The following is a 26,303-nucleotide window of genomic DNA, read 5'->3' on the forward strand; positions in this document are numbered from 1 at the left end:
GACGTCGAAGAGCATAAGGAGAAGAAATTTCCCTGAGGCACTCGAGGAGAAACATCCAGCACGAAAAAACGGAGGAGCGGCCGGAAGGAGCGGCTAGGGCGATGCCCTAACACACCCCAGAGAGCGAGAGAGAAACATCGCAACTTTTTGGCAGTAGGCTCATCTGAAATAGCCTATCATTTTAATTATTCCAATTAATGTAATTAGGGTATAATCGAACCGAGTTCAAATGAGTTTTGTGTGTATTTATATTCTTCTAATTTGAACTTTTTGTGTATTCATGATCAATCTTTTTTAATAATTTATAAACATAGTGCTCGTATTCAACTTATTAGAATTCAAGTAGATTATCAATTAGTGAAGATAAATAAATTATAAGCTAATGCAGATTAATCAATTGATAGTTATTTTGAATTAATTTTTTTAATAAATCAAAGTAATATATATATGATCGGTGATCTATTATTTTTTGGTTTATTAAAAAAAAAATTCAATCAATATTGTGAAGAAGATTTTATAGGCGCTTTAAAAATGTTCTCTCTGGATTAGCAGAGATAAAAGAGAATTGTTGTCGGCGCGCGTTTTCTTGCCTATCGGTCATCCCTACAAGCCTCGTTGCGGCGTTGCGGCGTTGCGGCTTCTCAGCTCCTTCGTCTTGATCTCCCGTCTTCGTTTCCTTTTGCGCTGTCAGTTATAGAGTGGAGGCAGCGGTTTCAGGTTCGTCTCCATTTCTCAACCATTTATTGTCTGAAATCTATTTAAATCGAACTCCGCATCTGATTGGCATTGCAATGCCTTTCGAATTTGGGAATGGTGAATGCTTGATTTAAATTTGGCTGATTTAGTGGACTTTAACCGATGCAAGCAACCCAAATGGGAGGATGAAAGGGGAAAAAATGTTTTTTTTTTCGTTTTTCCGGTCAATCTTGAATAGGGTTAGGCATTCTAGTAAAACGGGCGAAATCGTTCTGCTTGCTTTGAGAAGGCGACCTGCACATCAGCTTTTGCCTGAAGAAATAGCAGTTGATGCTTCCATCTACGGATCTATCGTCTCTTGGTTTGAAGCAATGTGAGGATTGATAAGATTAGGGTCATTTTTGTTTGCTTCGGAGTTCAGAATAAGAAGAGAATGGTCGGCGTGGGGTTTGGGGGTGGAAATTAAGAAAAATGATGCTCTATTTAACAGTGCTGAACTGTCTGGTGGCTTTGGTGAACTAATGTGCTTGCTGTGTTAGGAGGCGTGTGTACTGTCATTAGAGAGGTAAATAGCAAACTTTGGCACGAATTTTAAGCTTGTCAATATCTACCCATTTTAGTTTAGGTTTGGGTCAGAATGATCAAGCCATCTCAGTGACCTGAACCGGGCTTAGCAAATGGTTGGTCATGAACAAACTTGGTAATCACTGGCAAGGTTTAAAATTATGCAATTGGGTATTGAGGCGTTTTACATTCGTGAGGCGAGGCGTAAGCTTCAAAACTCTAAAAATTATGTAAAGTCAAAATAAAAGTTAAAAGTAAAATTTTATATAATATCCAAATTATATGTTAAAGGATGATATATTAACTCTCTATTAAACTATGAAGCAATAAATTTACATACATATGAAACAAAAAATTGTATAAGAGGTAAATGTTAAATGATAAATGATGTGAAATAGAATTGAAATTCAAATATTACAGGAACAAAATAATATAAAATATATGATTGCATAAAAGTATCATATAACATCAAGTTCAGATCTAATTTTTTTTCTTTCTCAGTTGACTGCTCATCTACATTAATTATTAAAGAAAGCTAAAATAATTGACAACTCAGAAATCATCTGTACTATCATTATTAAGAGGACTTTTATTTGAGCCACTGTCATAACAAATTGATCTATTTCCTGCCTCATCATATAGGGTCCAGTACCTCTCAATCTGCTTATTCTTCATTTATTTCAGACATTTTTATCTTTCATAAATGTTTGTCATTAACATAAATATAATACTCCAATATTTTAAGAGGAAATCGTGGTGGCTACGGTGATGGCAGTGGGTTGGAGGTCGAGGCAATTGAGAGTAAGTTGCTGCGGCTTTGAGGTGCAAAAAGACATGATTTTTTTGGGGCTTTTGTATATGATTTAGGTAAGTTTTAAATTAAAAAAATTCATAAAAAGAGTGAGGCATACGCCTCATGCCAATGAGGCGATGAACGCCTTAAGGCGGGTCTCATCCAAGATGAGGCGTAAGCCTCATAAAAAAAGCTCGAGGCGTAACCTTTCTCTAGCTTCTCAGTGCCGCTTGGTACCATTCAATACCTCTCGGTACCGAGAGATATCTAGCATTGATACTGAGCATTATACCGAGCGTTGCGAAGATGTATCGACCAATACCGAGCGGTACGGAGTTCCGGTACCGAGCCTACGATTAAGAAAACGAAGAAAATGAATCTTCACTGCTCGCGTCGCCTTCATTGTTCGTGTCGTCGAGCCGCTCTGTCAACGAAGGATGATCATGTTGGCTTTAATGCTCATGTCGTCGAGCCTCTTCGTCAACGAAGGATGATCCTGTCCTCTTCTATGTTCGCGTCGTCGAGCGCTCCTTTGACTGCAATGAAGAAAACGAATGCCTATGCGGAAACAAAAAACCTAGCTAGCCGAAATGTTTAAGCCGCATGAATGAATAGGGATATTGAGCGGGTAGCCGAAATGAATAGGGCAAATTGCAGCTCCATTTTTTTTCATTTTTTTAACAGGACACCCGTATCTGATACGTGTGTCCTATCAAATTTAAATAATATTTTAATTGGGGCACGACAAAGCCATATCGGAGGCGTATCTGTATCCGACGCGTGTCCGATACAACATGCCTCGTAAATAGGAGTATCGGTGCTACATAGGAAGCAACTCATGGTTTCCAATAAGGATCATTCAGTAAGATTGGGTTGACTAACTCCTCTGAATAAGGAGATTATAAATCATGAGAAATTTGGGTCGACGGAACATTGAGATCTTGATTAAATTTATCATCATTCTTTTACCATCCGCTTTAAGTGAAAGATGATAAATTTCTAATTTGAAACATTAAAACTAATGCTACTATACATTTGGTTTTAAGTTTGTATTTACTAACCGGCCTTAATCAAAGTCTTGTCTCTTCATTAAGAGGGGTAATTAATCATAGGGGCTTGCGCCTATGGTAAGCCTGAATTTAGATATTAAAGTCATTGCTTATGAGGTCGAAATCTTTGGATTGTCTTACCTTTAATCTAATTTTCCTTATAAAAACTTATCTCGGCTGTTAAAATTATATTAGAAGCACGCGAAGATATTAGGGTGCCAAATTTTTTTGGAGCGCACATTATGGACTAGGTCATTATAAGTGATATCAAAGCTTAAATCTCTTATAGTACGTCATATGTTTTAGGGACGAATCAAGTTGAAGATGGTGGGCTTGTGATATCGTGAATCTATAGAGGGTGGGGAGTGATCTTTTGGGTTGAGGCCTAAATAAGTAGCAGCTCTTGGCAAAATTATAAGATGGTATATTTCTTGGAGAAAATCGAGCAGGGGTGAACCAAATCTTAAATTCTAAGGAGAGGAAAGATTATTAGGCTTTTAAAGTAAAAGGTTAGATAAATATGCTAGGCTATTTTAATATAGCAATTAGTGTTTCAATAGAAATTTCATAGTTAAGTGTGCTCGTGATAGAACATTATTGGGATGAGTGACCTTTTAGGAATGTAAATAGAGAAAAATTGTGAGATTTAAACTAGTAGAGGATGTGCTTGGCCAAAGCTGATAATACCTTGCATAGTGTGAGCTAGGTCATGACAATGGAGAGGCCGTGATACCATATGAGACAAAGACAAAAATGAATAGAAGATTTCATATTGTTTACTGCAAATCATTAAGGTGAACGATCCTGCCCTATGGACCATCTATGGTTGTGGAGTAAAAATAAGGACATGGCGAGAACATGGGCTTAAGCGAGTGAGTATGTGTGTAAGGTGTGCTTGGGCAACAACTTAGGCTCAGGAGTGAGTGAGCAAAAATGTGGAGATGCATCTGGGTGACATCATAGATGCAAACAAGTAGGTTGTGAGGGTGGGCAGCTGGCAAGTGAGATTTAGCATTAGGCAAGATAGGGAGGCTTCACGAGCTACTGGACAAGATGCTGAGATGGTGAGAAACCAATAAAGAGGGCTGCCTGAGTTTTCTTGCTTTGATACTATGTCGATAGTAAAGAAGATTTATATGTTATTGATTAAATATGATGGCCTATTTATTGGCATATGAGATAGCACAAATAAGAAACAAATTATGGAGAATAGTATCCCTAATTATGATGATATAAAACTATATCTGTCTAATATAACCACTTCTCAATATAATGAAAATACCTAATCTTCCAATTAGCTACTACACCAACATTATAAATATATTTAAAATCCCCTGCAATACTTAATAGGGTATGAATGAAAAAAATGAGGTTCCAAAATTTAGACTGCATAATTGAATGATGATTTGCTGCTTCTTTTTTTTTTGTTCCTTTTCGTTCTTGTTTGTGAGTTCATTTATGTGGTTTGAGATGATGATGATTGTCTACATGGCTTGCATTTTTTTTTTTTTTTTGCTTCACCTTTTTGTTCTTGTGTGTAATTTATATGGAGCTGGATATCTGAAATTGATTTTTGGTTCATTTTAGGTTTGCATAGTTCAGACTCGAGCAAGATCACACAATTCGGCGCAAACCTTCTACTTATTGGTGGTAAGGCAGAAGACAATGTTGTTTGTTTGAATATCAAATAGCAATTCCAGTTCACAGTAAAATGCTCGGCAAAGCAAGATCTACTTTGTGGTGCAAGCGCAGACACCAAAACACGGTGAGGCAACAACAGAAGTTTTTCTTGATGACATTAGACGATATTGCATTCGGATGAATTGGATCACCAATAAGATGTGCGCACCTTGTGGAATGCTATTAATCCTTCTTTTTTGGCACATTTCTCTAGTACTGTTGACAGCACTTGAAATAAGATTCATGGTGTTTTAAATTTATTTCTACTTAACTACATTGCTATGTTTGGTCCATTCACTTATGTATAAACCATCATCGTACAAAAAACCATGTGTGAAATAAGTAGTCTTTGATATATTCATTTCACTGCCTTTTTTCCAGGTAGCTTATTGATAATGTTTACATAATCTCATTTTGTCACATATGGCGATTAAAGGAAGTTTCAGAGGACTTAGGGGTAAAAAACATTCCCTTGCCATTGCTGCAATCTGCTCAGCACTTATTATCTGGACATGGGAAAAAGCTACTCTTCTCACCACTCTCCTTCCGCCACCTAATTCATTTGAGATGGTTCCTTCTCCAGGTCAGTTAAGAGGGAGCTTATATTACAATTATGCAGTCTAATTTTTCTCATGCGTTCTCTGTTTTTCTTATTTGGATGCAGTGATTCTTAGAAGTCCTGTGCACCACCTAAAACATGATGAAAGACGACAATATGTAGAGCATGGTTATACAGATTCAAACAGCATAGATGTTACGCTGACTGAACGAATAGATCCTGCAGCTGTTATTTCACCTGTTAGTTCGGAAATATCAAGTTCTTTGATGACAACAAAGTTGGATGAAAGTATTGTAAATATGCCCATGGAGAAGAAAGGTCAGGTGACTCATCTCTCCTAACATACCATATTGCTGCTGCCTCATTTATTCTTCTTACTGTTTGTGGATCTAATCATGATCATCATCATTCGTCTTATCCCAACTATTTGGAGTTGGTTTTTATAACCCTCATTTTTCATTTGTTCTTATTGAGTGGTGTTGAACTTATTCTTAAATTATTTTGAACAACTTCTGTACATGTTATCTTACAATTACTCCTCCCTAATTCCCTGACTCTAAATTTTTATTGAAGTAATTTTATTTTATTTATTTATTTATTTTTTTGTTTATAGCCAAACCACCTAGATGGTTTGGTCACATAAAATGATAGCCTTCCGATGACCCGGTTAGGAAAGTAGATATTGTAGATTTGACTTGTGTTAAGAAAGGTAGAGGTAGACCTAAAAATACTAGGTAGAAAATATTAGAAATGACATTTCTTTATTAGATTTAATTGAGAATTTGACTCTTAACATGACACATGAGAAAAAAGATTCATGTAGTTGACTCTATATTGTGGGATAAAGATTTGATGTTGTTGTTGTTGTTATTGTATAGCTAAATCACCTAAGTGTATTTTCAACTATCTCATCTTTTCAGTAGATGCCATTCCAACCCTTTTAATATAATTATTCCTTAATTTATTCTTATATTTTTCCTCACATATTAATATTTTCTTTTTCATCATACTTAACTTGGCTATCAACTATTTCCTTACTAATTTATTGCTGATCTATTTGTAATTTAATAAAATTTATATTTAAGTATTCATGATCTTCTCTTAACATAGAAATATTTGAAGGAAGCTCAATTTGTTTTATAAAATTTATCTTTCTATTTTTTTTTTTTAAATAACACTTGGGATACATATTATATCACTGTCCTTAATCCTTATTGTTTTATTGTTTGTGGCTCCAATAATGGAAAATGTTGATGTCTGTGCCACAATATTTGTAAAACAGTTCTCCCTTTTATTGCTTGTTTATATTTTTGTTGGTCCCGACTTTCTGTAAGATATTGTGCTTCTGAGTGTATGCGATTTATTTTGCTGCTGGTTTCCGTAATCAAGTATACTGTTTTGCCTTAGACCATCAACTTCAGTCATCATTCAGCACCATCGAGATTGTGTCTGGTTTAAAATACTTTTGTTGCTATTCTTTCCTAATAAATTTTGCATGTTGTATCAACTTTACTTGTATACTTTATTTTGCACAACTTTTAGACATGTTACTTTAGGCCTTAGTTTGCCTTACTCATTCCTACTCTTTTTGACATTAATGCATCTCCCTTGTTGCTTCATGCTTTCCTTTTTGTTTATGCCTAAGCTCTCTGTTGTTTTTATAATTTTAGTTGCGGTAGGTGTTATTTTCATCTTCTAAGGTAATTGATGTGCTTGTTATTCCCACGAGCATAGAACTACAGAGTACAGCCCATAAAGAAACAGTAGCTGTAAAATCTGAAAGCAAGAATAGTACCGAGGGAGTCATGCATGAATTGCCTGCTCCATGAATCATCTATCCTTGTTCAAGTGTGAAGCTTGCATATTGATTAATTCTAATTCTTTTTTCTTTTATTATCTCTTTTTCTCCCTCTTCTCTTCTCATTATTTGAGGTTGAAAGTGGGACTGTTTGATCTGTTATAATTATATTTTTTGTGTGCAAGAAATTTTAATGATACTTGTAGCTTTCATTATCTTTAATTTCTTATAAGAAGCCAAGATTGATTTTTGGTGCTAACTAAGGAATTATACGTTTGGCCGAAACATGAAGTATATGAAATATGTTTGGGAGTTTGTTAGTAATCAGGGAACAAAGCTGAGTTACTTCAACAATGAGCGAGTTATTGAAAATGAGAAGAATCATAGAACAATCACACAAATAAAAGTATTTCAAGTGATTTGATTTTGTAAACTTTGTCACTATGCAAGGGGTTTCCATAGACTCTTAGTGATTTTTTAAAGAAATTACAAGAAAGATGTTAAAAAGTGGATACAAGAGTTTTCTCAGGAAGTACAAGAAGTCTAGAGAGAACTTTGGTGTTCTTGTGATTCTACCTTTATAATTTCCACTAGAAAATTTTGCAGGCATTACGGAAGGATTTTGATTGAATTGTAGCTATTATTAGGAATGAATATTACGCTTTCGGAGGGACTCTTGTGAATTGGTCAAGTCTAGTGCTTGAACAATCATCTTTGCATTAAATGTTCGTCGCTTATGATGCATAAGAATGAATATGATTTTTTGGTGATATTTGAATAAATATGAATAAATATGAATGGAATCTTCGATGTTTGAGCAAAATATGTCTTAAATAGAGATTTTGTAATGGATATTTTTATAATTGTCTCATTTGATACGTGGATGACTCAAATTTGATTGTCAAAATTGAATCTTTATTAGATTTACTTCACCACTTGGCGAAGAAATGCTTGTGTGAAGTCTAAAATATCTAAAAACGTCTTAATGGTAAGGGTTTTTGAATTGGTGCTTTTTATGGACTATCCAATAATGGAGAATAAGAGATAGTCAGTGGACAATGATATGGGAAAGTATTAATAATAGTTCTTTCATGGAGTTGATGTATTCGATCCTTAACTCCCTTTTTTGCTGAATTCACTTGATAACTTGATAAAATTTATAGTATCAATGCCAAATTTATAGAAAAACCAAAGGAGAGAGAACTTTGTATTCCCATGTGGTAAAGATTGTAGACATGGGAGATGAGAGAATTTTTGTGCATTATTCAGATATTACAAGAATAAATTTTGATTAGGATAAAAAGGTGCAGAAATATTTGATGATGCCAATATTGTTATTATTAAAGAGAAGAAAAAGATGTTCATGGTGTCTTCTAGGCATATGGCATATAATATCACAAGTGACAGTGGTATGAAGTATGATTGACAATGCAATATTATAATAGTTATAACCAATTTATCAATTATTGTTTCAAACTTACATGATAGATTATTTGATATGGAAGTAATTTGATAGTGATTTCTATGTAGTAGAAATGTAGAATACATAACAAAATGCTCATGTGAGTATGAATGCCATATTTACATATCTAGAAATTACTCATAAGTTATTTGTTATTATACATAGTACAAGTTTGTCGTTTGTAATATCCTAAGACACGAGGAAGTTTTTTCCCAACCTAATGGAATCTAGTAACCCCTAGGCGAGTTGTTCACTCTAAAACTCATTTGCTTGACTTACCAATTATGTCAACTAAAGGGTTCTACTGACAAATCACATCCATCAAACTTACAAGCATATCTTATATACATATTATATTAAGAACAGTGTGTTATTCCTAATGAGAACTAGCTCAGGTGGCATACTCCATGGTTCTTAGGGTCAAAGTCTCAAGTTCAAGATTGGCTTATGTACCTTGCACGAAGCTACTTCTTATGTGAAAAATTTGAGTTTGTATCTAGCTTTATGCCTTATAATAAAAAAAAAATCATCTAGGATATATTTTTATCCTTGACAAAGTATCTATAAACAACTTGATTTCAATTTACTTCATATTGACAGAGTCTATGATTAATATGAGCTTAATTTATTTAATATCAACTATGAAAATGCACATCTAAACATGTTATGAAATCACATAGTTCATTTAAAAAGATTTGAGTTTGTTCTGCAATTAACAAGGTAAACCTTGCTATATACATCACATGATATTGCAATATGAGCTTAAAAATTTTCTCCAATTGTCTAAGATATGGATGAGAATTTTTTAGATAGACAATAGTAAGCCTATAAAAGCTGTTAATGATAACGCTCTTAGCAAAAAAATAAAAATAAAATCATCCCCAAATAAATAAAGTTTACATATCTCAAGATGTAGCTCTTGAACTTAACACTCCCATGATTAAAAAGAAGTAACAACAAATGAGAGCTAGCCAATATATATATATATATATATATAATATATATATAACCACCCTTTTTTAGCTGTTTAAGTTGTGGTAAGATGAATGTCTTGACAGTGATTGCGCTAATTATTTCAAAGAGCAAAATGAGCAATTCAACAGCTCTCTCGCTCTCCCCCCTCCCTTTTAATGGTTAATGTAACAAACAAAGAAATAGGAAGAAAGCTAGAAGGGAAAAAAAAAAAAATGCTTGCTGTAGGATTTGGTTTAGGTGTTTGTTTCGATTGAAGAGGATGATGTGGTGAAGGTCCTTTGGTAACTTGGTTCTTCCTCCTGCTAAAATTAATGAAAGAAAATAGGGATCATAATAATGATTGGTGATCACAACATTGCCAAGAAGATGTTTAGGAAATAAAGAATTAATGTGCTATTATTTCTGAAAAAAAACCCAGCCTCATCCACTTAATATTGTTGTTAAAGGTCACGTGGTCCTGCAACATCATCAGCTAATGCTCTTCATGCTCCAAAAAACTACTCCCCTCCCTATGCTTCGCACTCAACTACACTCATCATGCTCCCGTGCATTAGTTGTCCTCGCACTTGGCTCTTGCTATCTCGTGCTCAACCCCTGTGCTTGCGATTCTCGCACTCGTGTGACCCTCCTTGCACTTTTATTACACTCGTGTTCCATGTGATCGGTATGCTTTCTGCTTGCACACTCTTTTGTAGCCCCTACAATCATCCTACGCTCATAATATATGTGCTCAACTTGCTTCAATCGCATGCCCTTATTATTTTGGTGTGCACTCGTTGCTTTTGTTGTAGTGCAGCCCTATTGTGCTCGGTGTTCTTTGGTTTCCCTATGGGTTACCTAGTTCTATCTTATTGTGCGTCTGGGAGCTGAACAGGTGCTTTTGCCTCTTCTTTAGGACATGATGTCGTCTCCAGTCTTGACGCCTATGGTGTGGACATTACTATTTTAGGCTGACTCGTTTCTTATGAACTTTTCCTCTACTGCTCATTTTTAGATTCATGTGATGTCGCAGCCTTTCACTTTGGATCTCTCATCAGCATCCACTTCATCCAAATCATCGATTGCTCCTCAGGTCCAACCACGTTGTGGGACTTCTCCCATCACTACTTGCATTCCTAAGGCTTTACAATTTTGGGCTCTCCCTTGTCATGCACTTCCAATTCAATTATTGAGGCTCCTAGGGGCGACAAGTGTTCAATCTTTGCATAACTCCTCCCATTTTCCCAATGTATTTTCGGTAAGGCTTGAAACTACTTATAACAATCCGCCTTTCTCCTTTCAAGGTAAATCAGCTCTCATACTATCTGATGAGGCGATCTATAAATTGGCTTCACCTTTGTCTCTTTCCCTTGTTGATAAGTTTTATTTAGGCCAACCCAACATGGAGATTATTTATAGATTCTTGGTCGATTTGCATTTTGTTGGGGATTGCTATTGAGCTTATTGATTCTCATCATATTTTTATGAAGTCAATCCTAAAAATGTGATTACTAAAAGACTCTTTTCTTGACAAACATATTATGTGGATAGATTTCCTATTTGTATGTTGAAGTGGCCATCTCATTTTAATTGTTTTGTAAAGTTTTGTCTTATTACAAATTGGATGGTTTTCCACTGCTTCGGATTCACTATTTCAATTAATTTATTTTACATTCTCTTGATTCAATTTTTTGGTAAATCACTTGAGGATGTTGCCACTGTCAGACTATTCATGCATTTAGTGGCTAGGTTATTGGTTGAATTGGATATTACTTCCTCGCTAAAGAAAGAAAGTTGGATTGGCTCCACATATTGTGGCTTCTTTTTGCCAAATATTTATTCATAATTTCTCAAAATACTTTAGGGCACACCGGAAGAGCTATGAAAGCTTAGCTACCATGGTCCATGGAACTGGGGATCTTCCATATGATAAAAACCATTGCTTAAATGAATTTGTGGTTTCTTTGACTGCTTGTTCCATGGTTTGTGCTTAAAAATATGAATTATCTTTGAATCTTGCTTAGAATTAATGCCTTCATGTGGTGCTAGCACAACATTTTTTATTGATACCACGCTTACTCAAATGATTAATGTTACAAAACCACATGGGGTTTTTGCTCTTGATGTTATTTCTACTGCAAGAGACATGGGTGTTCTAGACTCTCTTTCTTTTGCTTGTGATGTTAGCATTTCTAGCACAAAGAAGCTTGTGGGTATGAAGTTTCAAAACACACACACACACATATATATATATATATATATATATATATATATATATTTCGAGAGGGGTAGAAAAAGCAGGCAAGGTATTGCCACACTCTAAAATATCTCATGTTTCAGTTAGACATTTTTAATGTAGACCCTTGGGGCTTTTCTCTTCCTGCTATTAGTTCAGTCACCTCAGTTTAGCGTTGTTGATTTATTTTATTTTTTTGTTCTTTTTCTCATCTGATAATGTTTTGTGCTTGCTTAGTTGTGCACTTTTTATTGATAATTATCATTAATGAATTAAATCTTGCATGTCTCTCTCATTTTACAAAACGTTCTGTGCACATTCAGCTCTCTTGCCCAACAAAGACTCACCCTCAAACGAAAAGTGAAGAGTTTCTCTCAAGTAAAATATGATATGGTGTTATAAGTAACGAAGTAGGCGACAACCCTGGATGAGAAATATATATAAGCCATGAATGAGAAAAGTGGATGGTTGCATTAGGTAGTCGACAACCAACGTAAAATTTGCTGAATAATCATGACATAAATCATTTAATACATTGTGTTAATGCTAGGGTTTTCCTTGGAAGTGATGCACAATATGCCCCAAATACAACGAGGAGTGTATAAGGGCTATTGCTTTGACGCTTGAGTGCAGTTTTAAATAAGCAAAGGTTCCCACATCATGGACGGATGTGGGTAAAGAAGTTAGTCCATGAAACTAGGACTAGGATAATAACTTGGAATATAGGTTATTATACAGATAATAACTTGGAATATAGGTTATTATACAGATATAAATAAATAATATGATTTATATAGTTCTCATCACTTATTAGAATTGATATGGTAAAACTCAAATTGATTTTTTTTTTCTTATAAGAAAAATATATAGTTTAAGATTGCAAAGATTGTAAAGTTATTTCGAATGAAAGTTTATGTACCAAACATCGCTTATTAGTTTTGGACTTCAAGATGAAAGAACGAAATATGAAAAGTAAAGTGTTTTCCTAAGTTTGATGGGGGCATTTAAAAAATACTAATAAAAATATTTTTGAAAGTAAGATTTAAGATCTTAAGATTTTGATTGTGTATGAGTAAGCTAATGTTATTTGGAAAAAAATAGTGAGTGATATTAATAATATTTCAAAAGATGTGCTTGGAGTATCAAAAGGAAAAGCTCATTCTAGTAAAAATAGTTGATTGTGAAATCAAAATGTGTAAGAAAAAGGTAAAAAATAAGAAGTTTTATTAAAAAATTGGTTTGGATGTAAATGCTTGAAAATTTGGGAAAGTTATAAAGAGGCTCATAAGAAATCTAAGAAATCAATATGCAATGCAAATAAATTTAGCTTTTACTTTTTTATATAATAAATTAGATACTAAGGAGGTTGAAAGATGTATGTATAAGTTAGCCAAACAAAGAGATAGGAGAAGTAAAGATTTAATTTAAGTGAAGTGCATTAAGAATGAAAATAAAAAAAAATATTTTATTAGAAGAATATATTCTATAATGGTGGATGATATATTTCGATAAGTTTTTCAATGAAAATTGTGAGAATATGATTAATTATAGTAACCTTTGCATCCTAAATAAAAATAAAAAATTTTATTTTTATTGTTGTATTAGTAAAATCGAAGTTAGAGATACTTTAAAAAAATGAAGGGTGAAAAAGCTATTGGATCTAGTGATATTCTAATAAAGGTGTGGAAATGCTTAGGAGATGAAAGAATATATTGGCTTATAAAACTTTTCAATATTATTTTTAAGACTAAAAAGATGTCAGATGAGTGGAGAATGAGTAATTCATATTTTTAAGAATAAATGTGATGAACAAGAGTGTGGGAATTATAGAGGAATTGAGTTAATATGTCATACATCAAAACTATGGGATAGAGTTATTGAGCGTTGGTTACGACGTGATATCAATTTGGATTCATGTCGGGTATGTCTACTATAGAAGCTACACATTTATTGAGAGGTTTGGTAAAGAAGTATAGAGAGAATAAAGAGGATCTTCATATGCTATTTATTGATTTAGAGAAAGTATATGATAAAGTTCCGAGAGAAGTGCTTTGGAGGGTTTTAGAAAATAAAAGAGTTAATAATGCTTATATTCAAGTCATTAAGGATATGTCTGCAGGAGTTGTTACTTATGTTCAAACACAAGATGATTTGACCAAGTATTTTCCTATTTTAGTTGGATTACATCCGGGATCACTTTTTGCTTCAGTCATGGATGTTCTTACTAGACATTTACAGTGGATGTACCCTAGTGTATGCTTTTTGTTTATGATATTCTTCTTGTTGATAAGATTAGAAGGGAGTTGTACGAAAACTTGAATTATGGAGGTCAATATTAGAGTTTAAACGTTTTCGTTGAGTAGATCTAAAACTGAATACATTGAGTGTAATTTTAGTAGTAATAGATCTAGTGTGAGAATTGTGACTTTGGACGATCAAATCATAATAAGAGTACACGTTTTAGATAACTTATGTCTATTATTCGAAGTGATGGTGAAATAGATGGGATATTATTAAGAAAATTCAAGTTGAATAGTTGAAATGGAGGAATGCATCAGGCCCATTGTGTTATAGAAAAGTACCCCTCAAACTTAAGAGAAAATTCTATAAGTTGGTGGTGAGACCTGCAATATTTTATGACGCAGAATGTTGGTCATTAAAAGAGAAGCGTAAAATTAAGTGTTGCATAAATGAGGATGCTCAGGTGGATGAGTGGCTTCACTCTTAGGACAAGATGCGAAACAAGTATGCAGGGGTGGAACCGGCCATAATTTTCAGGGGGGGAAAACTTATAAGTAACTGCTCGCATATATGTTGGGGGTCCAAGGGGGGCAGCGCCCCCTGGCAGTGTTCATCATTCCCTATTAATAACACATCTACACAATGTATTTAATTATATTAGGGGCAATTGTCTAAAGACCATAATATTTTAACATTTTTAGAGGGGGGAAATTGCCCAAAAATCCTTATAATAAAAATTAAAAATTACCCAAAAAGGAGTATAATGAAAATTTTTTTTTTGAGGGGGAGCAATTGCCCCCCCTAGCAACAAAGGGGTTCCGCCCCTGCAAGTATGTACGTGAAAAGGTTGGAGTAGCTCCAGTGACAGATAAGATTAGAGGAAGTCGCCTTAGATGATTTGGACACATAAAATATTGTCCTTTCGATGTCCCGTTTAGGATTATAGATATATTGGATTTGGCTTATGCTAAGAAAGTTAGGTGCATACTTAAAATGACTTGGGTAGAAAATGTTAGAAGTTACCTCTTTTTACTAAATTTAAATGAGAATTTGACTCTTAACTAGATATAATGGAGAAAAATAATTCATGCAGCCGACCCTATATAGTGGGATGAAACTTGATATTATTGTTGTTGATTTGTTTGTACTCACTGAAAACTTGTTAGCTTTAAAAATTATGAGTCCGCTGCATATGTTAATAGTAGATATGTGGTATTAAAAAAGATGAATGATCATAGTCCCACATGAAGCCCCTTGTTCTTGATGCTTACCTACTGGTTTTTATTTGTTTTCCTTTTCTTTTTCGGCTATCTTTTTTCCTGTTATTTTTCTTTTCCTTTGCTGTTGTTATTTTTTAGAATTGGGAATGGTTCCCTTCATATTTATTATAAATTTTTTTCAATGCACGAAATTTCAGTTTGTTGTGCGACTTCCATGCACTTCAATTTATTTTTACTATTTTTAATGGAAGGCGACCTTTCACTGGAATTAGATTTTAACAGTTTCTATTTTCGCAAAAAGTAGCTAGTAGTTATCTGAGATTAATTGCATGCTTTCACGAATTATTTGCTTGTATATTTATATAAATTGATTGCATCTAATTATGAATCGCATATTAGATCTATATCATAAATCTTACTCTTAAAATCTCTACATCATTGGTCTTTTGACAAAAAGCCTTTTATTGGGTGGACTTCCGTAATGAATTTAATTTTCTATTAAAATTTCATCACATATCCATCATAATACTGTGATTTTTGTGCTCGACATTTAGATGTTTTTCTATGATAGAATCTCATATTTGACCTGCTTATGTTTCCAGCCAGCATATTGGAGTAAATTTCATCAAAATTCTTCTTCCACTTGATTTACAGTTTCTGTCAAATTTGCTTTCAGTTTGTAAATATGAGAAGGGTAAATGGGTTGCAGACAACCGAAGGCCATTATATTCTGGGCTTGGATGCAAGCAGTGGTTATCTGACATGTGGGCATGCAGATTGATGCAACGTGAAGATTTTTCCTATGAGAGATATAGATGGCAGCCATTAGATTGTGAGATGCCCGAGTTTGAAGGGTCTGCATTCTTGAAAAGGTTTGTTTTCATCACTTTTTTTGTAATTCATGATTATGGTGGTAAAATAGTTAATTATGACTTCGTTTGGGATGGCTTTCTTACTGCTTCTTAAAGCGGATTTTTTGTATAAAAAATTTAATTTTTGTACTAGAAAGCTGTTTTAAGAAGCAATAAAAAAGCCGTCCCAAACGAAGCCTATATTCGTACATTTAGCGGCACATTCATTATTATATGCATTCTAATGCCCTGGATGATGGAGTCCAGGATGAGGGGCAAAACTATTGCTTTGGTAGGAGATTCCTTGGGAAGGCAGCAGTTCCAATCCCTGATTTGTATGGTCACAGGAGGTAATCATTTTCCTGGAGTGAAAGATGTGGGTATAGAGTATGGCCTTGTAAAAGCACCTGGTGCCGTGAGACCTGACGGTTGGGCTTACAGGTTCGCCGACACTGGCACAACCATCCTGTACTATTGGTCGGCCACACTTTGCGAGCTAGAGTCTCTGAATCGATCAGATCCATCTACGAGTTATGCCATGCATCTCGATCGTCCCGTGCCTTTTTTGAGAAATTATATTCATAGATTTGATGTTCTTGTTCTGAACACTGGACACCATTGGAATAGGGGAAAGATCAAAGCAAACAAATGGGAAATGTTTGTCGGAGGAAAGCCCATTGCTGATCGAAAGCTTGCAGATATAGGAAATGCAAAGAATCTTACCATCCATAGCATAGTTAAATGGATTGATTTCCAGATTTCTCAGAATCCCCAGCTGAAGGCCTTCTTCATGACTATATCTCCAAGGCATTTCTTTAACGGGGATTGGAATACTGGAGGGAGCTGTAACAACACTAAACCTTTGTCAAATGGAAGTGAGGTTTTACAAGATGGCTCTCTTGATACAGTTGTTGAGAGTGCTGTGAAGGGTTCAAAGGTGAAGCTTTTGGACATAACTGCTCTTTCTAAATTGAGGGACGAGGCGCACATATCCAGGGGTAGTCTTACGGCTGCAAAGGGTGTCCAGGATTGCTTGCATTGGTGCCTTCCAGGAATTCCTGACACCTGGAATGAAATCCTTTGTGCACAACTGTAGTCATTTTGGAGGTAGAGAAATGCTTCTTCAACCACTCAAATCAGTATATATTTTAACACCACCTCACTAAAGAAAACTCTTAAAAACATGTGATGATGCTCACATTCCCTTTTTTAACGAGTTATTGTATATAACATTTTACTAAGATTTTATTTGTGACAGCTTTCTTACTACTTTTTAAATCAACTTTTTAATATAAATTTTTGTTCTAGAAAACTGCTTTAGATAGCAGTCAGAAAGCTGTCCCAAATAAAACCTAAGAGCTTTTTGTGTTGAAATTGTGCTAATTTTGTGGGTGCGAGGAAGTATTTCTTAGAGGTAAATGTATTGTTGTCCACATAAATAGGCAGAAAGGCGCAAGCCTTGCTGACTTAGTCACCTAGATTTTGGACTATGGTAGGAGAAGATGTTTTAAGGAACTCTTTTTATCTATGGCTATGAGCTATATTTTTTTCTAATAATTATTTGGTTTACTGGTTCTTGTTTTCTCAATGGTGGCATAGCTTTTTCGCAACTTGATAATCATGAGAAACGAACTTGCAACAATTTGATCATCTCTATGAAAGAGAATTTATTTAATGCATCTACTAATAGACAAGACTACTAAATAAAGCTCCTGTATAAACAAAATCAACTCTATTTGACTTCTTTGACATCATGTTGTAAAATTTTGTGGCATTTCAATGATCTGTATTGATATATTTTTTTTGTTTATGGAAAGGAAGCCTATGGATTTAAATTTAAATGCATTTAAATGATCGTTTGGGATAAATTTTGACTACTATTTTTTATTACTTATAAGAAACTTTTGTACGATAAAATGTTATAAAAAGCAGTAAGAAAACTATTACAAATGAAATTTTAGTGTACAAGTGGATTAGTTAACTTATGTTTTAAATAATATTCACTTAAAAACAATGTTGTAAATCACTTGAGATAAGTATATAATCATAGTTTTAAAGGCTAAGGTGGATCATACTGGCCGATTTGATCGTGAACTGATGAGATGGTCGGTACGAATCAACTTAAGAATCAGCTTTGCATCAAATCGGGTTGAACCGGAAAGAATTGCCGGTTCAAATGGTGAATTGGTCCCATTTTTTTTAAAATTGGCCAGTTAAATAGTTTTTTATTTAAATAATTAAATAAGTTAATTTAATATTTAATATAATATTAAGCTTAATAAATTAATATAAATATTATATTAAGCTTATGTTTTTCTTCCGATTAAAGATTGTGAAAATCATCTTGTTTAAGATCTTGAGGATTTAAGACTTATGTAAATTCAAGGTTTTCTTTTAATTTCTTTTACATAAATTATGATTCGAGTTTATGCAAAGAGTTAGAGAACTCTATTAAGTCTAACAATCTAAATATGGTTATATGGTTATTTGTTACTAATTTGTATTTATAAATTAGTAATAATTTGTATTGAAATATATGGTTATATGTAAATTAAATTTATATTGAAAATCAAATTTAAAAATTGAAAAATATTTAAATTTAAAATTATCATATTATTATGAATGTAAATTCTTAAAATTATTAGGGTTGGGATTTTCTTTGCTCTTATGTGAGATTTTAAAAATATTTATTTTAATTAATTATGTAAGTTTTATGTTTTTTTTTTCATTTAATTTTTTGTCTCATATTTGGAATAATAACATCATTATTATGTTAGTTTTATTAATTTTTAATAATATTAGTATTACTAGATCATCCGATTTGACCCCGATTTGATCGGTCAAATTGGTTGAACCGTGAACCACTTATTCTTCTAATTCGTTGTCCAATTTTTTTTTCACAACATTGCTTATAATTATAATTTTGATGATAATAAATATATTTTGATATGCGCTAACAATTTCATCTAAGGTTAGTACATGTGTGAGCTGTTTTTTAAGGATAAATTTAAAATTGAAAATCAAGTATAAAAAGTACATGAAAGTGCACTTATAATTTAAGAGAAGTTGGTGATCCAATTAGCCATCTCAATTAGCTTCAACATAATTGGGTTGCCTTTGTAAATTAAGCTTCAACCAAATATATTTTATTTTATTATTGAGTCATCAAACTTGTATATCTAAGGAGTTGAGAAAGTTTAGGATGAAAAGCACATATTCACTATTATAATTGAGAACTAATTTGATTAAAAAATGTTATTATAGGAAAAGACTAGAAAAGGATGGGGTGTTAGACCATCTCCAACCGTTCGGCAAACGGCCGAATGGAGGCCCTCAAACGTCGCAACCGAACGTCATTTTTTCCATCATTTGATCTCAGTTGAACAGAGCAACGCCAATATTGGAATCGCACTGTTCCTTTGCGCCATTTCTTTCTCTTTACCGAACTCGTCTGAGAAAGGCGCTAAAGAAACGAGCAATGATTTGGGGGCAAAATAGCGTTCCATTGGAGATGAATCACGGCGCTTTTTTATTTTACTGCATTTTACAGTGAAAAATGAGAATTTCGACTGGAGATCCCATTAGACATACCTAACATTTAATATGATTAAATTGCAATGTTTATGTTATAAAATTATCATGGCATGTTAAAATTTGACCCTGATGAATTTTATTAGATTTTTTATTAATTTTATGATGAGAAAAACACAAATTTTGATTTATCAATCACATATTTCACTCATCTCCAGAATTAATTTAACTAACCGGAGGGTTTGAACAGATCAAAAGGAGTCACCGGAGGGTTTCAACAGATCAACTACCCGTGAAGGATTGCCGGAGAAAATCGTTGGATTTATGACCTGTGAAGGATCGCAATGACAGTTATTAAAACGGCGTCAACATGACCGTTCTTTTGCGTGAGCTCATCAGGCATCTTCGATCGTGACAGACAACGGAGACTCGCTAGGGTTCCGACAAAGTCACATAAGCGAGGAATTTGGAATTAGCTCTATTCGAGCGAATTCCTGAAAGTTGTTACAAAATGAACGAAGGGTGCATTTGAAAATTCTTTATTGGAATTTTAGGCCGAGATTTTTTTGCTTTGCAGTGAACACTCTAAAATGAAACTACATGTATTGTATATATCTCTAAGTAAATTCAAGAATTTTACATTTTATTGAGACACAAAAAATTTGGTCAGAATATATATCCAGATGAGTTTTTTCCGTTAAATTTTTTTCAATATTATGATCCATTTTTGTGAAAATGTATATATTAAAAAAAATGCTTAAGAGAGTAATTCTGAATTAAAAAGAACTAGTTATTTTTTCTTATCATTAGATTAGTAGTACAAATGAAAAAATTGTTACTCTAATTTCTATCATTTGGAATGATTTTTGTCTTTTTATATGGTAGAATATTTATGGCAGTAAAGAATCATATATAAGAGAGATGGGTGCAAGAATCATAAGAGACACGAGAAGTTTTACGTGAAAAATTCTAAAAAAAAAAAAGAAAAACCACAAGCCAAGACTAGTTGAAATGATTTAACAAGTGTTTATCGTTGATTACAAATGAAGCCCTTACTTTGGGAAAGGCGTTAGCAAAATGTAGCAAATATACATCATATAGAGCATAGTACATTGTTAAAATTGAAGAATCCAATAGCATAGGAGTTGTTCTTAAGAGATCGTTGACCTGTTGGTTTGGTCGACTGGACCATAATCGAACGATGGCGACCGAAGAATCGTAGTCGGGTGATATAGGTCAAAGGGACGGTAGTCGGGAAATGGTAGCATAAAAGACCCTAGTGAAGTGATGAAAGTCGGAAGGACCATAGCTGAGCAACAATAGTTAGAGGGATTATAATTAGGCTACGGTAGTCGAAGAACTATAGCAAGACAATAGAGGTTGGAGAGACTGTAGTCGGGCGATGATGATAGGAGATGTTGTGGTTGAGCGACGGCGATAGAGGGACTATAGTTGGGTGATAATGATCGGAGGGATCGTAGTTAGGCATCCGAGGTCGGAGCGATCATAGTCCAGCGACGATGGTTGGAGATACTATAGTAGGGCGACGGTGGTCGGAGGGACCATAATCAAGTGACAAAATTCAGAGGGATTGTAATTGGACAATGGTTGTGTTAGGGCTGAGGTTGGTTGAAAATGATGGTGAAGTGATTGTTAGCTAGTGAAAGTCTAATGGTGGTGGTCGGTAGGCAAAAGGTTTGGAAATGATGGTCTGTCGACGGCTGGGTGGAGGAGTTTTGACTAGGATGGTCGCTCGATGAAAGTTCAGACCACAGTGGTTGTGCTGAAGTCAGATAGTGGCGACAAGGAGGATGTGTGATTGCGACGGGCGTGCACCATGGTTGACCTATATTTGTGCTCGATTAGAGCTCCAAGATTCTTCAATCCATAGAGCTATTTTTCCCTCTATAGTCAAGGGTCCCAACCTCCCTTTCATGTAGGGAGTGGGGGCCTATTTATAGATTTTTAGAAGTTACATATCTTGTAAATATGGAGAAAAACTTGACCAAATCCATAGCACTACATCGAACGATCTATATTGATTCCCTCAATCATAGATACCTTTTCAGCATTTAGGTGGCTAAATGATTTCAAAATCAAGCGATCTTGGAGTTGTTAGATTCTTCTTTTTGAGCCGCTCAATTCGACTATAAGTATACCACATTTTGAGATTATTTCGTCATTGAATTAATATTTTGAAGCCTCTAGATATGCTTTAAGCCCTTCATTTGGAGTAATTTGGGTTCATATTGAACAAATTTTTATGTCCAACGGTGATGTCATTGAGAAGCTCAGTTCAACTATAAATTTGTATGATCTTGAATTTAATTTTGAAAATTTTCATTTTAAATATGATTCAAGATTCATAATAGATCAACGTGATCTTTGGAAACACATATGTCTATAATTTTTTACGGCATTTAATATTTTCAAAATAAAAAATAAAAAATAATAGTCATATCAATTAACTTTTATTATTTACATATCAAATATTTTGTTTTAAAAAATAAACAAATAAATTGATGTATTTCAACTCATTAAGAAAGTTAAAATTTCATCTTACTTTTTGAATTTGAATATATTATTATAAATAAATGAAGTTTGGCATTTGACATAAACTTTTATACTATTTAACATTTAAATGTACCATATGTAATTAACCAAAAAGAAAAGAAAAAAAAAATTCTTTATGGTGCTCCCAACTGACGTGCAAAAGAATCCAAGGGCCTAATCAGCAATCAGGCCAAGTAGGGAAGTAACCGTTTCGCAGCTTATAAATACTAGTTCCATAACAGAATGCTTCCCCCACTTCCCTCGTCGGCTGCTGCTCCGATCTGCTCTCGATCCCTTTACCACTCTGTTACTTCACGAGCTAGACCAGAAAGTTCATCCGGCTACTAATCTTAGCACCAATTACTTCGGTGCGGATCCAGATATGACGTCCCAGCGATGCATCATCAAGCATGCGAAGAAGCGCAGATCCAACATCCCCCGCCGGAAAAGGGTTCCCGCCTTTCCAATCATCAGTGTTCCTTTGAGTGGCTACTTTCTTTCCGAGGAGGCGGAATCCTCCTCATCATGCATCAACAGCGAGATTTCCAACGACATAAGTGTCGAATTCAAGGGACATCCGAAGAGACCAAGATCATTCCGCAAAATTCGACTGAATAAATCGATCGGAAGCTTCCAAGGGGATTCTTCAAGTGATCAATTCGGACATATCGCCAGATTTTACACGAGGCGTAAGAATGAAACGCAATCGCCGGGATTCGCGGGAAGCTTTGGTCGAGTTGTGGCTCAATTTTCCGATTCAGCAACAGCAACCAAAAGATCGAAACAAACCGAGAGCGACGGAAACGCGATCACAATGTCTGGAGTATCTGAAATATCTACAACACTTCCTGGCGATAATCTAAAGAATAGAAAGAATTCCAGTAAGTCAATAACAAAGGTTTCGGATGCCTCAGAATCATCTTGCCTCCAACCTGTAGTTTCAGATGCCAATACCAGGGTTATCCTTGGCACTAGCACGGCCGAGGCTAGCGGACTACTGATCGAAGGCGAAACAGGCGTGCGCGGCGAGGAAACGCATGACCTCGACCTTGAATCAGATCTGGCCTGCCCCGAGCAGCTCGTCGAAGACGAAGGAAGCTCAGATTATTCTGCCTGCAACGAGAGGACGATGTCGGAGTTAGAATCGGAACTCTTTGACGGGATCTGTAAGGGAGACTCTTCAGAAATCTCCCTCTCTGATCTCATCGAGTCTCCGGACGACTTCTCCGAAAGATCACGAGATAATTCCAACCCTTCGGTCGCCTTCTCTCTCCTTCAACAGCTCTGGAAACAATTCAACCCGTCCAGCTTTCATTCAGAAACCAATGCGAAATTTAAAGTCCTGAACGAATTGTCAGATGAGTTTGTCGTAAGTCCGAGGCCTTAATTTCATTGTTATTTTTTTATGTTTTATAATGTGCTTTTACTTATTGGCAACGCTTCATTCAGTTTGTCAGATTTCCTGATAAAGACATCGAGGAGAGCTACCAGATATTCCGCAGCAGGGAGCGAAATGAGATTGCTCTGCACGACTATTCCGATGACTACTATGCTACAACCAATTTCGGAGATCTCATACTTGGGCAGAGGCTCGCGATGGTGAACTGGATGCTGGAGGTAATGCTTCTGTCAACCTTATTTTTTCTATCTCGCCATTTTTAATGTTTCTTTTTTCTCTCCGTTTTCATTATTTCCATTATCACTTCCTTCCTTAATAGTACTTCGATAATGCAAGTCGGTCTCACTTATATTTTGATATGTAATGGCATATTTCAAGTTCTGAAAAATTTTAGGTGGGATATCATGAATGCGATCAGTTTTGTTTTTGTCGATAAGAATTGTATCATGAATACGATTCGGCACAATTGTTTTATTACGTCGTGTAAGAGAGGTGGTTATACAATTTGCCTATTCTTACTTTCAAAACAATGGCTGCAGCATTGCCAGGCGATGGAGCACCAGGACGAGACGCTTTTCTTGGGCGTTAATCTAATGGACAGAGTACTGAGTAGAGGATATTTTCAGACCGAGAGGCATCTTCAACTGCTAGGCATTGCATGTGTGACTCTTGCTACGAGAATCGAAGAGAACCAACCATTCAATAGGTTGCATACCTCAGTTGTAACAATGAAATTCATCTTTTCTATAATTTCTATTGCAATTAGCACATTAAGTTGCCCTCATAAATTTAACTTTCCTGGTTCAATTTCAGCATAAGGCAGAGATCTTTCAAGGTTGGGAACAACGTTTACAAGAGGTGTGAAGTAGTTTCCATGGAGTGGCTCGTACTTGAGGTTCTCAGCTTCCAGTGTTTCCTCCCTACGACCCACAATTTCTTATGGTACTCATAATTTCCTGCCCATTTTCGTCCAAATGTCGATAACATAGGTGCTAATTTTAGAGGTAACGTATGATTTTAGGTTTTATATGAAGGCAGCGAGAGCAAGTACTAAAGTGAAAGGCCTGTGCCGGCATTTGGCCATACTGACGCTATTAGACCACGGAATTCTCTGCTTCTGGCCTTCAACTGTAGCTGCTGGACTCGTCATCCTTGCCTGTCTTGCAACCAATAACGATTCTTGCTGCGATGTGGTCCTCGAGGTAATCCCGGAGAACTGCTTTATTAATAGCAATTGCATCATCAATGTGTAGAGCATTCGCCTAACCCAGTAATCCTGGCCATACAATATTTGTAGACGCACCTGAGGAGCAAAACCGACGACCTTCCGGAATGCATACAGGTGAAGTTTGTTCGGGTCAACACTAAAAACTTCCCCAAAATTACGAGAGATTATTCTGTGCGAAATCCGAACGCATTCGGAGACGAATTGGGGCGCACCATGTCATCGGATGCACTAGGCCCCGGTGGCGTGGCGCTTCCCAATTAGCCTCCGAACACGTTTGGATTCCGCACAGAATAATTTTCACAAAATTACAGTACACAAAGCATATCTGTGACCGTATATGTTTCCTTGCAGAGTCTCGATTGGCTTGTGAAATACGTGGCTTTGGGTTCGGGAACTGACAACTGAGCATTGGCTGGTGCGACGACTCTTCTTCTATTTCAACCATTCTTTAATTCGAGGCTTCTGGATTCGGTATGCAGAATAGATAAGAAATCTTAATAGTTCTTTAAAAAAATTACAGAAATTTAGGGCTCATCCACCTTTACGACACATTTAACAATTCCTTCAGTAATTCAAACTTGAAAATTAGCGGCGGAATACATAAAGGACATTCAGGTAGTGAATTAGAACTCATTGGTTTTAATAATGAATAAATGGCTAAACACTATTGCCGGTAAAATCAGCTTTATAGAATCTTTTTACCCTTTTTCTTGTTGATAGGAATGAAATACTCGCCTGTCATTGTAGATGACATTGATTCTCCTAGTATTTCTAATATAGTTTGATTGGGTATAAAACTTCTGGGGATGGACGTCTATCTCGCTGTAGGGCAAATTATTACGTCCGGATCAATCTAGACGCGCCACGTCACCCAAATACACCGGGCCCCAGTGTATTTTGATGACATGGAGCGTCGGGATTGGATGTCCGAACGTCCGGTGACCAGACGTAATAATTCGCCCTCGCCGTAGAGCCAAACAAGTGGTTAAAACTATATGTTATATAATAAATATTACTATTATATTATGTTTATTAGATGATTTTAAATTATAATTATAGTTTACTTAAATTAGTACGTGACTGCAAATTTATTTTAGTGGGTTAATATAAAATAGCCAACATTATATATTATTTAGTATATAATACAGATTTAAATCAAGTAGTTTATAAATATTAAAATAAATAATTACTAACATTTATTAATTGGTACTATATTATTTTTTTATATAATTAAATCTTAACTGTAATCATATATATGACTTCAAGATTAATTAAAACTATCAATAATATTCTTATACTAATTTATAATCTTTTATAATAGTAAAATTAATGTAGTCTTCTGTAATTTCTCTTATTCTTAACTACAAACAAATATATAATGCAGAAAAATTTCTATTCTATTGAAATCAAAAAACTTTTTCAACATTTATTGGAAAAAAAAATTATTTTAAATATTTTCTTTAATGTGAAAATTAGTTTTTATTATTTG

The 26,303-nt window shown here is 34.8% G+C and overlaps 2 protein-coding genes across 4 annotated transcripts; both read left to right on the forward strand.

Annotated features, from left to right (window-relative positions):
- The first annotated feature begins 518 nt into the window (after positions 1–518).
- LOC110111244 (protein trichome birefringence-like 14) lies at positions 519–17,287 on the forward strand. 3 transcript variants are annotated; one of them, XM_020843017.2, is made up of 6 exons: positions 519–717; positions 4,690–4,943; positions 5,164–5,365; positions 5,447–5,659; positions 15,929–16,124; positions 16,371–17,287. In XM_020843017.2, exons 3-6 carry the CDS (start codon positions 5,206–5,208, stop codon positions 17,197–17,199), a joined length of 1,398 nt encoding a protein of 465 aa, XP_020698676.1. In that variant the 5' UTR covers positions 519–717; positions 4,690–4,943; positions 5,164–5,205; the 3' UTR covers positions 17,200–17,287. The 3 variants fall into 3 exon arrangements, with proteins under 3 accessions (XP_020698676.1, XP_020698675.1, XP_020698677.1); XM_020843016.2 differs by having other exon boundaries at positions 520–717; positions 4,690–4,867; XM_020843018.2 differs by having other exon boundaries at positions 520–717; positions 4,690–4,867; positions 5,219–5,365.
- Positions 17,288–22,463: 5,176 nt separating this feature from the next.
- Positions 22,464–25,075, forward strand: LOC110111243 (cyclin-SDS-like). The gene is made up of 6 exons (XM_028698493.1): positions 22,464–23,556; positions 23,637–23,804; positions 24,126–24,292; positions 24,400–24,528; positions 24,608–24,788; positions 24,884–25,075. Exons 1-6 carry the CDS (start codon positions 22,570–22,572, stop codon positions 25,073–25,075), a joined length of 1,824 nt encoding a protein of 607 aa, XP_028554326.1. The 5' UTR covers positions 22,464–22,569.
- Positions 25,076–26,303: the final 1,228 nt, after the last annotated feature.

This window comes from Dendrobium catenatum, unplaced genomic scaffold, assembly GCF_001605985.2.
Source record: "Dendrobium catenatum unplaced genomic scaffold, ASM160598v2 fragScaff_scaffold_1090, whole genome shotgun sequence".
Taxonomy (NCBI): Eukaryota; Viridiplantae; Streptophyta; class Magnoliopsida; order Asparagales; family Orchidaceae; genus Dendrobium; species Dendrobium catenatum.